This window comes from Lontra canadensis, unplaced genomic scaffold, assembly GCF_010015895.1.
Source record: "Lontra canadensis isolate GAN:19392208 unplaced genomic scaffold, GSC_riverotter_1.0 scaffold93, whole genome shotgun sequence".
Lineage (NCBI taxonomy): Eukaryota > Metazoa > Chordata > Mammalia > Carnivora > Mustelidae > Lontra > Lontra canadensis.
This window is the reverse complement of record NW_022631087.1, coordinates 841,929-860,040: the sequence shown is the minus strand read 5'-3', so window position 1 is coordinate 860,040 and position 18,112 is coordinate 841,929. Positions and strand designations below refer to the sequence as shown.

At 39.4% G+C, this 18,112-nt stretch overlaps 1 protein-coding gene across 2 annotated transcripts in view; it reads left to right on the top strand.

Annotated features, from left to right (window-relative positions):
- ALDH1L2 (aldehyde dehydrogenase 1 family member L2) overlaps positions 1-18,112 on the top strand; it is a 65,267-nt gene that overhangs the window by 35,712 nt on the left and 11,443 nt on the right. For both annotated transcript variants that reach the window (XM_032836592.1, XM_032836591.1), the window contains exons 11-18: positions 2,540-2,659; positions 3,241-3,368; positions 5,030-5,180; positions 7,881-7,951; positions 8,037-8,142; positions 16,072-16,159; positions 16,664-16,757; positions 17,947-18,046. In XM_032836592.1, coding sequence (XP_032692483.1) covers positions 2,540-2,659; positions 3,241-3,368; positions 5,030-5,180; positions 7,881-7,951; positions 8,037-8,142; positions 16,072-16,159; positions 16,664-16,757; positions 17,947-18,046 — 858 coding nt within the window. The remainder of the gene's footprint in view (positions 1-2,539; positions 2,660-3,240; positions 3,369-5,029; positions 5,181-7,880; positions 7,952-8,036; positions 8,143-16,071; positions 16,160-16,663; positions 16,758-17,946; positions 18,047-18,112) is intronic.

Sequence of the window (18,112 nt, the reverse complement as noted above, 5' to 3'; positions counted from 1 at the left end):
CAGCATTTCTCTTTGGTTCTTTTTTTTTAAGAATTCTTATCTCTTTATTGATATTCTCTATTTGGTGAGGCATTGTTCTTTCACATTCCTTTAATTTTTTAAACATAGTTTCCTTTCGTTATCTGAACATATTTGTAAAAACTTATTTAAAATGTTTCTCTGATAAATCCAGCATCTAGGTCTTTTCCAGGATGATTTCTATTGGCTGTTGTCTGTCCTATGTATTTGCCACTCTTTATTCTTTCATGTTTCTTCATGTATCTTGCGATCTTTTGTCAAAAACCAGCCATTTTAAATAACAGAATGTGGCAACTCTGGAAATAAGACCCCTCCTTTCCCAGGGATTTATTGTTGTTGCCTTTTCTTTGTTTAGGGACTTTCTCAGACTAATCCTGTAAAGCCTGTATCCTTTGTTGTTTGCTGCCACCGAAGTCTCTACTTAGTGCTAACTTAGTCATCAGCTAATAACCAGACATCAGTTTCCTTAAATTTCTGGAACTGGTAAGTTTCTGAGCCTTTACTGAAGGACTCAGGTAGTTTGTGTAGAGCAAGCTCTGGGTCAGGTCACATAAGACAAACATGGAGTATAGAGCTTGACATTGGGAAGCTCTGTGGAGATAAGACCTCTGGGGAGCTTCTGGGCACCACTTGTCCCCCTCTGGTGACTAACAGACTGCTGGTTTTCATAGCCACCGTGGTTGTAAGGATTTTGGTTTTCAAGTTACTGTGGAGCTGTCGAGAGAGATAGGAAAGAGTAGGGCAATTAATACACCATAGAACTCACTGAGCTTACAGAGATTCAGCTGTTTTTCTTGAATAAATGGATTCTTTCAAGCTTTTGGTTAATTCCAGAGTCTTAAGAAACATGATTTTGACAATAGTTTCTAATGTTCTTGTGGCTTTTATGAAGGAGCAGATTTTTAGTGGTCCGTAGTCTACTATTCCAGAAATAATTCACCCATTTGTTTTTAATAAAATTTAGGTAAATTTGGGAAGCAGTTAAGCATCCTCTGGTTAAGAACATGAATTTGGTGTCAGACCCACCTAACATTGAATCCACGCAGCATTGCTTACCAGCTGTGTGACCTGTGGCAAGTTACTTCAGTTCTCTAAGCCTTGGTTTCCTCATATTGGATATGACAATAGTAATATCTACCTCACAGAGTAGTTGGGAGAATCAAATTAGATAATATATGTAAGGGGCGTCTGGGTGGCTCAGTCAGTTAAGCATCTGTCTTCAGCTCGGTTCCTGATCCCAGAGTCCTGGGATCAAGTTGGGCTCCCTGCTCTATGGGAAGCCTGCTTCTCCCTCTCCCTCTGCCTGCCACTCTCCCGCTTGTGCTTGCTCTCTCTGTCCCTCTCTGCCAAATAAATAAATAAAATCTTAAAAAAAAAAAAAAAGACAATACATGTAAGACCCTTAACATAGTTCCAGAATGATGACTTTATAGAAGTGAACTATATGCAGAGACTAGACGCATCAAGTCAGATGAAGATTCCTTCATTATATCCTATATAAACACAATGGAAATTTTTCACAGAAATATTTCTTATCTGTGGGATAAGAGTAGATACCATCTTGATATTTTTTATTTCTTCTTTAAGTATTACCAATTTCTCTACGTGAAATTGTTTGAAAATCATTATATTTACTGTTTATACCTCTCATTGTTGTGAAATTTTATTCTAATAATGCTCTTTTACATGTTTTTTTCAGTTATTCCTCATAAATGTATGTAGTAGGTAGCATTATCCCCTTTTAATTTTTTTTGAAGATTTTATTTTTTTGTTTTAGAGAGAGAACAGAGAGAGAGAGAAAGTGCACACGTGCAGGTTGGGGGAAGATGGAGAGAAGCTCAAGCTGATTCCCTGCTAAGTGGGGTACCCACCGGGCCTGATATCACAGTCTTGAGATCATGACCTGAGCCAAAATCAAGAGTCAGTCCCTTAGTCCACTGAGCCACCCAGGCACCCCTCCCCTTTGCACGATTGAAAAAACTGAAGCTCATAGTAGTTAATGGACTAACCTAAATTCATTTGCTAGGGAACTGTTGAGAATAGAATTAAGGCAACACATTTGTAAGAGAGAGAGAAAGTGAAAAATGAAGAGGAACTTAAGGAAACAAAACTTAAAACGGCACCATTCTGAAAGGAAACTTAATCCACAAAGGCAATTTCAAGGATTCCAATGAAAGCAATGGCTGTGCTACATAGATGTTGCCACTAGATGGTGATGTTTCCATTATCTGGAGGTCTTTCGAGTTCTCTTATTGGCGTAAGGAAGAAAATCTGCGGTATTTTTAAGGCTGAACCTGGGGCGCTTTGGTCATCAGAGATGGTAGCCTCCTAGCTCAGTGGCCAATCTGAGCATCATGAGGCCCAAATCTTACATATGCTTGTCTCTTCTGGAGAGTAGAAACTAAAATTCTATCGACATAACATCTGCTGCATTAGTGAGTAAACTTCTTTATCGCTATTTGGCATCAAATGGATAAGCAGAGAAATCCATTGAATCTATAAATATAATTCTCTATCTTAGATTTCGAAGGAGGTCAATGATATGACAGTGAAAATGCCACATCAGTGTTTCATAAATGGACAGTTCACAGATGCTGAGGACGGAAAGACCTATGATACTATCAACCCAACAGACGGATCTGTGAGTAATTCCTTAGCGTGTGCAGTGACCACTGGTCATGAATTTTTAATTTATGCACAGTTGTAAAATTGACAGTCTTAAGAAGTTACTTTATCCTATCACTTTGCCTCTCTGAGCACTTACTCTAAATGCTCTCTGTGTATTTCTTTCAACTCTTCAATTCTGGTACTGGTTGCTAGCTATAATAACCTATTTTATTGAGTGACTATTTATGCTGAATTTAGACAGATAACTATACCTAGACACATCAGAGGCACACTCTCAATAAAACTACATGCAGAAAAGAGTTTTCAGACTCCGCAAGCTCGTGGCAAGAAATTCAGCTTCCCTAAGCACCAGAAGAAATAGATGTGCCTTTCCACAGTGTAGTGTGACATGAGGAGTCCCAAATTTCAGGCTAACAATTTCCGTGTTAAATTTTGTCTTTACTATATTACTGAGTGTATTGATTATCCGTCATTAATTCTTTGGATTTTATAAGTAACACCCTATTTTTCCTATTAATATGATATTAATTTTAAGAGGCATATTTATATATCTCTAAATAAATGACCTATTACCCTATTTTTATCTTGAAACAGACAATAGGCAAAGTAGCCTATGCTTCTTTGGTGGATGTCGATAAAGCTGTAGCAGCTGCAAAAGATGCCTTTGAAAAAGGTGAATGGGGAAGAATGAATGCAAGAGAAAGAGGAATATTGATGTACAGGTGTGGTTTTTAAAAACACGGATCTGCTATCTTGGGATATTGGCTAACATTGCCAAGATTTTTAAAATTTCACCCAAATATTCTCATACGCACCTACTATATGCCTTCTGTTACACACATCATATAAAGTTCCATATATGTGAGTTCCTGATTTTTGTGTTATTGTTTGTAACAGTCAGGGTTCCAGTAGGCAGAAAAGTTCAGTAAAGAACCATTTAAAAGATGTGGGCAAGTTCGAGGGGTAATGAAGTACCCAGTTAGGGGCAGCAACAGGGGGAAGCTATTTGTACCCTAAGGTCTGGGACAGAGGAAGGGGCTATGGCTGGAACCTGGCAAGATCTGTAGCTGTGGAAGACCACACTCCAGTGGTGTTTTTTGTTTTTTTTTTTTAAGATTTTTTATTTATTTATTTGACAGACAGAGATCACAAGTAGACGGAGAGGCAGGCAGAGAGAGAGGGGGAGGCAGGCTCCCTGATGAGCAGAGAGCCCGATGCGGGACTCGACCCCAGGACCCTGAGATCATGACCTGAGCCGAAGGCAGCGGCTCAACCCACTGAGCCACCCAGGCGCCCACTCCAGTGGTTTTTGATGGAGGGACCCAGCAGCGGCTGAACCACAACCTATCTGTGAGGGAGCTGAGGAATGGAATCCCTGATCTCTTTCTCTCCCTGAGGATACTGCCCACTGGCTTCTCATTAGTCAAGCCCAGGACAGAGCATGGGATCCAGGGGATGGAATCTATAAAGGTCATCCTCCCAGGTCACGGAGCGGTGTGGAGGGTGGATACAGAAGAGCAAACAGGGAATATGTAGCACTTTTGTTGTTTTCAAAGACAAATTTCAAATCTGCTTGACCTGTAGGGAGTAGTAGTGAGAAGGAAAAATACTAAGGCCTGAAAAGCGTATTATAAATCAGTAACCGAGTATGCCAAGATTGATTAGATGCAAGCATAAACTCACTTTTCTCCTTACCCAGAGCCAAATCGTTGACCTTAGTAGGATCTGGAAGAAACACTGAGGGGGAGGCGGCTTCTGAGCCCAGCTTTAGAATGGTCGAAAAGGAACAACTCAGAGAACCACTGAAGGATGAAAAGAAAACCAATGGTTGAGGGGAGCACAAAGGATGAATTTTGACTCTTTCAGAGCCATTAGACAATCCTTGACTTATCTTGCCCCAGAATCTAGACACCTAACAGAAATCTGTTGTGATGTCTCTAATTCATCCCATGTATTTATCTATCTTGTCCTCATCAGTTAGTGCCGGAAACATTCCCGTACCAACCAGAAATCCTCGTGTTCGTGGAATTTTATGGGTTTTACTCACTAACATCTCCCTATATATTCATGAACTGGCCACATTCCCACTGTTTTCTGTCATCGATCTCCTTGCATTACTGTGGCTCAGTCACTGTTCTACTTCTTATACGTGTATGGGGCAAATGGTAGAGGCTTCCCACACTTCTTTTTTGTAACTCTTGAAACAAATTATTTATGAGATGATTTGTTTCCTGTCTTCTCTGCTGGACCATATTCACCATGAGGACAGAGACCTCGTGCATGTGTGTTCACCTCTGAATTCTCAGCCCTTAGGAGGGTGCCCGGTACCTAGTAGGAGCTCAGTCAGTATTTGTTGAATGAATTTCTTTCCCTGACCATACAGACTTGCAGACCTACTGGAAGAGAACCAAGAAGAGTTGGCAACCATTGAAGCCCTTGATTCGGGTGCTGTCTACACCCTGGCTCTGAAGACTCACATCGGAATGTCTGTGCAAACATTCAGATACTTTGCTGGCTGGTGTGACAAGATTCAGGTAAGCACAAAGGTTATCTGTCACCATGGAGATCATTGCAAAAGGAAAAGGGCCAAACATTTAGTCATTCTTAAAGGCACTGTTTTAGAACCACCTACTGGGTTTTTCTCATCTCATCCTTCTAACAATCGTCTGTGGTAGGTAGATAGCTGTTATCCCTTATTGCAGGTAAGGAAACAGATGCTTGAGAACAACGAATGACTTGTATACGGTCACATTGTTAGTAAGTAAACCATAGAGCCTAGGATTTGAACTCAATATTTTCTGAAACAAAGTTTAATGATGTTTTTTATACTTTCACATCTCTAAAGGCATCTCACAGTCTTCTAGACAGAGGGTGTCAGGGAGAGATTGAAAACTGAAATGCCAACAGAAGCCAGAGAGCCAACGTACATGGTCTAAGTCAGCTGGGTATAAGAAAAATAATTTTCTAAGATTTAGCTACAACAAAAATTTCATTTCCCTTCTTACTATAAGAAAGTAAATAGGAGGGCGCCTGGGTGGCTCAGTTGGTTAAGTGTCTGCCTTCGGCTCAGGTCATGGTCTCAGGGTCCTGGGATGGAGCCCTGCATTGGCTCTCTGCTCAGCAGGGAGCCTGCTTTCCTCTCTCTCTCTCTGCCTGCCACTCTGCCTACTTGTGATCTCTCTCTCTCTCTCGTCAAATAAATAAATAAAAACTTTTTTTTAAAAAAAGAAAGTAAATAGAACATGTATGATGATAAGTGGCAACTACACTTGATCTGAGAACTGGGGATATAAGAGCTAAAGGAAAGGTTCATAACAAAGAGAAGCATGTATGCTACTCATAGATTCATGATAACCACAGTGGCACCCGGTCACAGCCACCCTCCCAGCAGAGAAGAGGAAGTGGGGCAGGGAGAGAGAGACAAAGGAGCTTTAAAAAGCAATCCCACCCTCCCTTGTGCTTATATCTCCCATTGACCTTCTTTGTCTGCTAAGAAGACTGGGAAACAATATTTTATTTGGATAAGTTGCTGTCACCACTGTTAATATATAGAGTCAGAGAGACCTGGGTCCAAGTGTCAGCTTTGCCACTTACCAGCTAATGTCGTTAAGTTATTTTATTTCTCTAAACCTCACTTTCCCCTTCCATACAATGCTCACACTAATACAAACCCTGCATGTTATGTAGTGAGTCTTAGCGTCAAGTTTGCAACAGACGCAGGCTTGCACTTGAACGTGGGTTTTATGATTCTTCCATCACAAAGTCATACATATTAAGCATTTAGTAGTGGTGGGTTGGGTCCATCCTTTATCCTCAATCATGAAATCCAAACAGCTCCAAACCTGAACATTAATTGGTTTGGGGTGATTCAAACTCATTTGTTGCCAAAAACTGACCTGAACCAACATGGATCTGTTGATAATTTGTGTTTCTATCACTTAGAGGGAATATCCATATGTTTCGCTAAATAAATATCCCAATAATCACAAGTTGGATTATGAGGGGCTGCTCCAGACCCTACTGGGCGTCACTGATAATGTAACGTAAGGTATATGTGTTATATTACGTTTCCATTGTCCAAATCATTCTGAATCCCAAAACACACTTGACCCCAAGGATTTTGGGTAAGAGATGGATGCGTGTAATTAGTAACAGCTATACTCTTTCCTGTAGCCAAACAAATGAATAGCTTCATTTAAAGACTGCCGTTATGAATTAGCTGGGATTAAGTCTGGCTGCATGTAACAGAAACTCAAGCAGGACTTTGTTTTGGCCTAATTTTCAAGGAGCACAAGGCAAGTAGTCAGTGCTGGTATATGACACATAGTTTCCCTCTCTTCCTGCCAGACCATCCTTAGCACTGGTGACTGGCGCCCTCAAGGCTGTGTCATGGTCTCCTGATAAGCGCTGCGCTTACCAGCCATTTCAGGGATGTTCTGAGCAGCAAGAAGGCCCAAGAGAGTGTGGGGGTTTATGGTAAAAGAGCACGGGTCAGAGTGAGTCAGCCTACTGTAAAGAGTGTTCCCTTTCCGATGCCTTGTACTTATATCTTCCATTGGCCATCCCCGTCTGCCCTGGAAACTGGAAAACAGAATTTTATCTGGGCACATGGCTGTTACCATTATTAATATAGGGTTTCTGTTACTAAGGACAGAGGGAAGAATGGATACTGGGCAGGCAGTTAACATTCTCTGCCATGTCAAGAAATTAGGAATGGAGGTAATTAAATTAGAGTTACATTTGATATATAGGAGTACCTGGATGTCTCAGTCAGCTGGGTGTCTGCGTTCTGCAGATCATGATGTTGGGATCCTGCCATCAAGTCCCATGGCTGGCTTCCTGCTCAGCGGGTAGTCTGCTTTTCCCTCTCCCTCTGCCCCTTCCCCCCAACCTCATGCTCTCTCTCTCTCTCAAACAAATAAATAAAATCTTAAGAAAAAGAACTATGTTTAGCATTTAGAGATAGATAGATAGATAGATAGATAGATAGATAGATATAATGATGTTTATTCTCCTGTGTCTTACTTCCCTCCAGAAAAGAAATAGCAGTTCCTTTTCTTGGGGTGCATGTATTTCTTATAAACTAAACACTGCCTTTTCATACCAGCTAAGAAAGTTAAGACAGGTGGGGAGAAAATGGATTCCTTGAGATTAGATTTACTCATTTGAATTAGTAAAATAGAAATCACCCCGGTCCCCTTTTTTTTTTTTTTTTTTTTTTTTTTACTTTTTAGGGTTCTACCATTCCAATCAACCAGGCCCGTCCAAATCGCAATCTGACCTTCACCAAGAAGGAGCCACTTGGGTAAGACAAGGAGAGTGCCCTGGGTGACCGGTGTGAGTTGTGTTGGTTGGAGACAACTAAGGATGCTGTCTTTCTACCCCTGCAGCGTCTGTGCCATTATCATACCCTGGAATTACCCGCTGATGATGCTGGCGTGGAAGAGCGCGGCATGCTTGGCAGCAGGCAATACCTTAGTGCTCAAGCCAGCGCAGGTGAGATGCAAGGGGCCGGGGGCAGGATCTCCTTCTCACCTGTCCTTTAAAATTCTTTAAAATGTCTTTAAAAACAATGTCTTTAAAAACAAAAAGGGTCATAGGGAAGCTCTATTTTTAATTTCTTGAGGAATCTCCACACTGTTTTCCAAAGTGGCTGCACCAACTTGCATTCCCACCAACAGTGGAAGAGGGTTCCCCTTTCTCCACATCCTCTCCAACACATGTTGTTTCCTGTCTTGCTAATTTTGGCCATTCTAACTGGTGTAAGGTGGTATCTCAATGTGGTTTTAATTTGAATCTCCCTGATGGCTAGTGATGATGAACATTTTTTCATGTGTCTGATAGCCATTTGTATGTCTTCATTGAAGAAGTATCTGTTCATATCTTCTGCCCATTTTTTTATATGATTGTCTGTTTTGTGTGTGTTGAGTTTGAGGAGTTCTTTATAGATCCTGGATATCAACCTTTTGTCTGTACTGTCATTTGCAAATATCTTCTCCCATTCTGTGGGTTGCCTCTTTGTTTTGTTGACTATTTCCTTTGCTGTGCAGAAGCCTTTGATCTTGCTGAAGTCCCAAAAGTTCATCTTCGCTTTTGTTTCCTTTGTCTTTGGAGACATATCTTGAAAGAAGTTGCTGTGGCTGATATTGAAGAGGTTACTGCCTATGTTCTCCTCTAGGATTCTGATGGATTCCTGTCTCATGTTGAGGTCTTTTATCCATTTTGAGTTTATCTTTGTGTACAGTGTAAGAGAATGGTCGAGTTTCATTCTTCTGCATATAGCTGTCCAGTTTTCCCAGCACCATTTATTGAAGAAACTGTCTTTTTTCCACTGTATATTTTTTCCTGTTTTGTCGAAGATTATTTGACCATAGAGTTGAGGGTCCATAAAAAAATAAATTCATTAAATAAAAAATAAAAACAAACAGGCTTGTATATTATGACATCTTTAAAGATATCATAGGCACCTTTTCATATTAAATGTTCTTTATTTAATAGCTGCCTAATGCACCCCATAGATATCCCACAGTTTAAATTTCCATGACAAGGGAAGCAAGCATAGGATGCTCTGGTGAAATCCACTGCATTTCTACAAGCCAATTCAATTCTTGCAAAGTGCCAAATGCCCAATAATTGGGTACTTATTTAGAGTAACGATGAGACATCAAAAGAATAAGTATTATACAGGCATTCAAATTTTAATTATTAAAAGTATTTTAAAGATAGGGAAGATGAGGGAAAAGGATATAAAAGAATGTACATAATTGTGGCAACTATGTAAGAATATGTACATGTGGATAATAAGGAAATAATAATTACTAATAAAAATAATTCCAATGATAGAGTTCTCAAAAAAATTTTTAACGCTACAGGAGCTTTTCAGGAAAAAGCATATGTTGGCCAACTTTTATACCTGACTGAGTATTGACTGTATACAGTGAACATTCGTAGACATTCTAAGGTGCACACGTCCTGGAGAAAACTTGGTCTCTAATCTAGAAGAGTTACATTATCTGTCTCCTCTCCTTTATTTCTTCTTTTAGAACTTAAGAAATTACAATTTAATTTGTTATTGCTACTTAGTCATACTGACCAGAGGCATCTTGTTTTACTCGTCAGAAACACTTTCATTTTAAAAAATAATTATACATTAAAAAATTTCTAAATAGAGGGGCGCCTGGGTGGCTCAGTGGGTTAAGCCTCTTCCTTCGGCTCAGGTCATGGTCTCAGGGTCCTGGGATCGAGCCCCACATCAGGCTCTCTGCTCAGCGGGGAGCCTGCATCCCCCTCTCTCTCTGCCTGCCTCTCTGCCTGCTTGTGATCTCTGTCAAATAAATAAATAAATAAATAAATCTTTAAAAAAAAAAAATTTCTAAATAGAAATGTACAGAGAGGTGGATGGTAAAAAAAATCTCCCTCCTATTCTTAATCCCCCAACCAGCCAATTTACCTCCCCAGGGGCAACTGCTGTTATTAATTATTATTTATTAGTTTCTTCGGTAATTCCAGAGATACTCTATGCATATACAAATATGTGTATATGCAAACAATTTATATATATAATATGCAATAAAAATATAATTTGCAATATATATATATATATTTTAACCCATTAAAAAATCACAGAGAGGGGAGAGGGGGATACGGGAAATTGCCAATCAATAGGTATAAAGTTTCAATTATGCAAGAATAAGTTCTAGAGATCTGCTGTGTATCGTTTTGCCTGCAGTTAACAATATTATATCATACACTTAAAATTTGGTAAGAGGGTAAATGTGTTAAGTGTTTTTACAACACAATATCATAGTAGCATTCTATACATACTTAGCAAAAGGAAAAAAATCTTCCTTTTTTATTAAACAATTTCCATTATGTAAATAAATGATATCCTATAATATTCCCTTGTATAGCTAAACCATATTTTATTTAACCAATCCCTAATTAATGGATATTTAGAGTTTCCTGCCCTTTTGCAATTATAAACAATGCTATAGTTAATAACCTTGTAAATATGACATCATGCACATATGCATGTGTATTTAAAGGAAATGTTTCTAATAGCACCATCACTTAGTTACAAGACACATATATTTGTGGGACACCTGGGTGGCCCAGTCAGCTGGGTATCTGACTCTTTGACTTCTGCTCAGATCATGATCTCAGGGTCCTGAGACTGAGCCCCGCCATGGAGTTTGCTTAAGATTTTCTCTCCCTTTCCCTGTCTTCCCCCTGCTCACACGCTCTTACCTCTTTCTCTCTCTCTAAAAGGAAAGAAAAGGTGTTGGCGGGCGGGGGAGGGGGTTTCCTGTGTGCCATAGTCAGTTGGGCGTTGACTCTTGGTTTCAGCTTAGGTCATGATCTCAGGGTCCTGAAATCAAGCCCATGTCCTGCTCTGGGTTCTGCAGGAGTCTGCTTGTCCCTCACCCTCCCCTTCCCCACCTCCCCTGTCTGTCCTCCTCCCCCACCCCGCACATGTGTGCTCTTTCTCTTTCAAATAAATAAGTCTTTAAAAGATAGATAGCTAGATAAATAGATATTGACAAATCCTTCCATGGCAATGGTACCAATTCAGCAACTTTCTATAGAAGTGCTGTTTCCCCATTAAATAGCAGGAAGCCGGTAGAGTGAAGAGAAGAGGCAGATAACCTAGCCTTGGGGTGCTCAACCTGGCCGCACATTAGAATCATCTGGAGTTCTTATTTAAAAATACTGGTATCTCTTGGCAGAGACACTGATGTAATTGGTCTAGGTCAGAGCCTAGGCACTGGTATTGCTTGAAAGCTTCACATTTGTTTCTAAGACAGAGTTGAGAGTCACTAAATGATACCCAATGAGAGTGCTAAGCATTGAAGAACTCCAGTGATTATATATTATGTTCAAAAATTAAGGATACTTATTGAGGGCTTACTAGTTGCCAAGCATCTATCAGTGATGAAGACACACATAGTTTCTGTCACCACATGCAATTTAAAATGAAGAGTTTAGGGCGCCTGGGTGGCTCAGTCAGTTAAGCGTCTGCCTTCGACTCAGGTCATGATCTCAGGGTCCTGGGATGGAACCCCACATCAGGCTCCCCGCTCAGCAGGGAGTCTGCTTCTTCCTCTGCCTCTGCCCCTCCCCACTGCTCGTGCACGCTCTGTGTGTGTGTGTGTGTGTGTGTGTGTGTCAAATAAATAAATAAAATATTTTAAAATACATAAAAAAGTAAAACTGACAGTTTAATGATTGATGATACTTTTAATCCTGAAAATGAAAGGCCCAAAGTTGTTATTGTTCTATTGTAGATATCTTTTTACTTTGTTGCATAATATTACGTGATGATGGTATGCAACCATTTCCCACATGAAGTCCTCATGTGACTGTCCAAGGGTCTGAATCAGGAAGCTCTTTCCCATGGCCTCGACTGGTCCAGGTCTGATGGGTTCTGACCACTTCATCAAACCTAATAATAACATTAGCAATGACCTACTCTTGCCCAGAACACTGCTAAATGCTTTCCCAGATATCATTTAAAGCAATAGTCCTGCTGGGAGAACTAAGTAGCCAAATGAAAGAAAACCAATAGAAATGAAAAGGGATGAGATAAAGATGAAACAATTTGTTTTATTGTATTTATTAATGATATAAAAATATTTTTTGTTCTTACCTGAAAAGAACTATCATTAATTCAGGGTAGTTAGTTTTCAAATGTTTTTCTGATCATGATTTCATATCAAGGCATAATAATATACACTTTGCACTAGGATCATCGTAATGGTAGTAGATGTAAAACCACCGTGTTGGATATCTTTTTGATAACTTCAAGTGTTTGAGGCCAATTTTTCATCAAGTCTAACTAGACTGCCATTTTGAAAATCTCACAGCGTTACTGCAGTGGACCTGTTACCAGAAGCAGGGGGAAGTGTTAGTCTTGCCTCTTTCTTGCTGTTTGCTTGTTGCCTTGGAAGTATTATTTTTATTATGCAGTTTCCGTAGAGATTCTTTTTCAGCCACCTGTCCATTTAATGAAGGCTGGGTTAGTAAAAGTAACAATATAGTCTGCAGATCCACGTAACCAGGCCTATAAACTTCGACACATGGCAATATCCTGACAGCAAATGAGCAAGTGAAGAAACCACTGTCGTTCCCTTGGCCTTGTGAGCTCCTGTTCTGCCCTAGGGCATCCCTTTATGACCCATGACCTTCTGCCCTTCATGCAGACGGAGTGAGAGCATCCTTAGCCAGCCACATAATAAATGTCATGTTTGACTTGTTGCCTATATTTGTCAGTTAAAATATGTGTGTAGAAGTTCCACTGTTCTCTTTCCACACCTCCACGGAACTTCTTGCACATCCCATTTATTGAGACCACACTGAAAAAGTGCTAATTTAAGACTTAATCAGCATTGGTTTTTTAACAGTGTGAAAATATGACTTTCATTTTGCTTCTGAGTTACACATCACCATAATAGATGTTAAAAATGAGATCGTATTATGCCGTCTTTGTGTAAGAAGGGAGGGAAAATAAGAAGATATATATATGCTCATTTGAGCAAAAGAAACAAGAAGGAGACACTGCAGACTAATGAGGCTGATTATCCCTCATAGTCCATGGGGAGACGGGGTACAAGAGATAGAGGGAAAGAAGGCAGAGAGCACCACTTCTCTGAATGTACGTTTTGTATGTTCCTCACTCTTGAAAGCATGTTTCCCGTACTCACCAATGACAACAAACAAAAGAAATAGAATCAACGCAGATGGGGCAAAAACCCTAAAGTTGAATACAAATAAAACCAAATTAAGCCATATTTCAAATGAATATCATGATCCCATTGAAGAAAGCAAGGAAACATTAATCCAAGTAACTTTTGACAGATATTTGGACTGAATGCTCTCAGACTAAAGGCAAAAGTGCTGCAAATAAGTATTGGACTCTAGTTAGTAGCTTCCTCTTCATAAGGACATGGCTTAATAATTCCTAAATTATTTTCTATACATTTTTGAATTGAGCAAATCAGTGAATGTTCTGTGGATATTGAAAGCCATGTTTCTCACTGTTGGGGAAGAGAGTTACAGCCATGAAAAAGGGAAAAGATTATTGAATGAACTCTAAGATATTGGATTGCAGTATTTGACAACTCATGGGTTTTAATATATTTAGACAGCTGGATAAAGAAATGGATATAAGTATACGTGGGTATACATGATAGGTAGGAAGATAGACAGACATATATGGGTGTATAAGCACATGTACAACTATTCCCCAGCTCTGTCTCCTGAGAGCAGAAGCAGCATTTCAATAATGTCCAGATCTTGGTTTCTAAAACTCCGAAATTTTGTTACTCACAACCCTTTCGACACCAAATGTCTGGGGTTCTCTCCCCCATTCCTACCTATTCTCTAACTCTCTGGGCACCAATGAGGTGTCCCACAATTCAAGTCAAACTAACAGACCAGAGCTTTAGTACAAACCCCATAGGTGAAGGGCTTAGTTAGTCTCACAAGACTGCCTCCACTGCCGATGCAAATTGTGAGCCCTGGCCCTCCTGTACTTCTGACCGATGGCTGTAAATCAGATGTTTCTATGACCCCCTCCTCAGGTGGGATTTGCTAGAATGGCTCACAGAACTCAGGAAAGTACCTTATTTACTATGACTCTATTATAAAGGATCCAAATCAACAGTCAGGTGAAAAGGTACATAGAATGAGGTCTGGAAGGACCGTGAACATAGGAGCCCAGTCCATGTGGAGTTCAGGTGCACCAACCTCCCATAACAAGGATGCTTAGCCATCTGAAGCTCTCTGAACCCCATGGATTAGGCATCCTTAAGGAAGCTTAATTACACAGGCAAGATTGATTAAATCATTGCCCTTGATGATTGAACTCAACCTCCAGCTACTCCCAATTCCTCAGGGTCAGGCTGAAAATTCCAACCTTCTCACCATGGCCGGGGCTTTCTGGTGACCAGAGTCCATCCTGAAACTACCTCAGAGCCCCCAGCTCCCAGTCACATCATAAGTACACAAAAGACACTTTTTACATGAGAGATTCCAAGTGTGCCAGGAACCAGGAACCAGAGACAAAGACCAAATATATATTTCCCATTATATCATAATTGTTAAATATCATTCTTCACTGAAAGAAATCTAGGTTCCTTGAAGAAAGAGCTGGAACAGGAAAAATACAAGATGTGCTCGGAACATCTTATTAAGGCAAAATGCATGTAAATGCTCAAAGAATGATAGGGACATGTTAGAAAGACACAACAGCTATCCTAAAGGGTCTTCCATCAGCCAAATCTGAAACACTTGGAACACCACAGAAGTAACAATAGTAAAACATTGTAACCTATTGAATAAAGTAAGAATCCACGAGTTCTCATGGCTTAATTAGTTAATTAACTAAAGAGAAGGGGAAGCTCTTAGAGAGGAAAGCCAACTAATACACGTGGAAGGAATGATAGAAAATCACCATCTGGCAGCCTTCCTCATAATAATTGATTCAGGAAGAATTAGCAATGTATTCTAACGCTAGGGGATGGAAGCTGAAGGAGTAATGGGACATTTAAATAATTTTGAGGTATCTTCCTACAAAATATTAATTGATTACAAAGCATAAAAGAGTAACTCACGGTGATGAAACCTGGTCACCCCCCTTTACCAAATGATCAAAATTAATATTTCCCAATCTTGGGGCTATTTGATAGCATGTGTTCTGAGAGGGTGCCCTGAGGGACTCAGCATCGTTCCTGGGGTGTTCTTGCCAAAGTGTTATTAAATTAAATCATGAGGAATTAATTCATGAGGAATTATATTAAACCATGAGGAATTAAATCATGAGGAAACAGCAGACAAATCCAGACAAAGGAACATTGTCCAAAATTATTAGCCTGTGCTTATCTAGAATGTCAGTGTCATGAACAAAACATAAAAGAAAACTCAGAAACTCTCCCAGATTGAAGGAGACTACAGACATGATAATGCAATGTATGAGCTTGGATTTCCTTTTTCTGTAATGCACATTATTGAGAGGGTAAAAACGGAATGTCTGTAAATTAGGTTTTGTAATGTGTTGTTAATTTCCTGATTTTGATCGTTGTATGTGGTTACATCATACAAGAAACTGTTTGTTTTTGGAAAATGCACCCAAAATTATTTACAGGTAACAAGGCATGTTTGTATCTTACTCTTACGCAGTTCAGAGAAAGACAAAGAGATAAGAGGATAAAGCAAATGTAACAAAACATTAACATGTGAGAAATCTGGGCAGCGGATATATAAGAATTCTTTGTACTATTTTTGCAACTTTGCTGTAAGTCTGAAATTATGTCCGAATAAAAGAAAAATTAAAATGAACTGTAGTGCGACCAGAAGGGACAAGCAGGGTACTGATCTAAAGGACAAGACAGGGTCTGAAGAAGGTAATTGTGGGCTGCTTCTGCTCAGGTCACACCCTTGACTGCTTTGAAGTTTGCTGAGCTCTCTGTGAAAGCAGGCTTTCCGAAGGGGGTAATCAACATCATTCCAGGCTCAGGTAAGCCATCTAAGGACTCATTTGGCGGCAACTAATGAATGGTACAGAAGAAGCTGAGTAGTTATTTTCCCACTGGAATCTTGTCCTGACTTATAACTAGTTATAAAAACTTGAAGTTAAGTTATTAAAGCTAAATACAGTTCACCAAAGTTAACTTAAGGATAAATGTATTTGCCATGTGCTAAAAATCTTAAAGTAGAAGTATAATGATGGGTGAGTAGGGTGAGAGGAGCAGAAATTGTACAACATTGTAAAACTACCATAATGAGGCCTGTTTCAACTCTTTTAAATTACTCTGGAAGATGAAAAACCAAGACTTACCCATCTTTTGGGGGGCTGATAATTGCATGGAGGACATCATCTAGACTTTTGTCAAGTTTGTAATTAAGAGAGGAAATGCAAAACTCAGAAAGTCTGGAAGTCCATTTCAGTGAATTCAAAGCCACTCATACCATAAAGGCTTGTGTAATGTTTTAATTCATGTTTTCTTCCCTATTTCTGCAGGTGGCATAGCAGGGCAACGCCTTTCTGAACATCCTGATATCCGCAAACTTGGTTTCACCGGGTCCACTGCTATTGGCAAACAGATCATGAAGAGGTATTGGTTTTAATGTGTTGTTTGCTGCAGATCCTAGTAACCTCAGTTTTTGTTGTGTTTTTTGCTTTCTTATACAGAGTGTGTTTAGAGGGAGAAAACCCACATCTGATTTAGAAGAGAAATCTACTTACCACTGCTAGGTGTTGAACTATTGTCATATAATAAAATATTTCCAAAGCATAAAGCCCATAATCAGTAATAACCAGAGCCGTATTGGAATTCTACCCCATTGGTAGCTATGACAATGCAGCACAAAAAAATTTTCTGTACTAAAGTTGTGGCCCAGAGTGGTTTTGGAGCATAAGTAAGAAACCAAGATATAAATGACAAATACGAATTATTTATAAAATGAATTCCTAAAAAGCAGTAACATTCTTTTTTTTTTTTTTTTTTAATTGCTGACACTCTAAATGTCCAAAATAAGGCAGTGGTTAAAGCATGCCAGTGTAGTGGAGTGCTGTGTAATCATGGTCATGGAGAATTTGTAGTAACACTGAGAAATGTTGTTAAAAGGTAAATAGAAAGAAAAATAAGGCACACACTTTTATATATTGGGTGATCCCAACCATGTTGAATAAGGCAAAGGCCATGGTTGGACACAGATCAGAAATAAGCATGTCGAAATGGTAAAAAAAAAAAAAACAAACAAACAAAAAAAAAAAACAACAACAACAACAGTGGGCATTGAAACATGGATAGAATTTTGTGATTTTTCTTTCTTCTTTCTGAATTTTTGGGGGGTATTTTTTAATGTTTTCAGTATCAATGCTTTTGCAAGTAGGGGGAAATAAATAAGATGCTTCTAAAATTGATATTTTGTTTCCCTAATGCTCCAGGAATTTGGTTAGAGGTTAAATTCCTTGCCAGGACTTATGTAACCAAAATTCTTACACCTCAAGAATCCGAATTTACCTATGAGGATCTCTATTTATTTGTCCACAGAATTAAAAAGAAAAAAAATTTTATTATGGAAAATTTCTAATACTTACCAAGCACACAGAATAGTGTCATGAATTCCCATGTGCTCATCACCAAGCTTCAGCAGCTCTCACCGTTCTATCACTCCCGTTTTGTCTTTGAATACGTTTCTTAATATTTCTGAGGTTCAGTTGTGTTTTGCACGCTCAAGGGTAATTTGTAGCTAAAAAGGTGAGACAGAGGATGCTCATTTCCCATTTATTTTTTCTAGCTGTGCTGTGAGCAACTTGAAGAAAGTTTCCCTTGAACTTGGTGGCAAATCCCCACTTATAATATTCAATGACTGTGAGCTTGACAAGGCCGTGAGAATGGTAAGAGGGGGTCAGATCCCGTCAAATAGATGGCTACTGCTAAAATGTGTCTCATCTCCCTTTTTA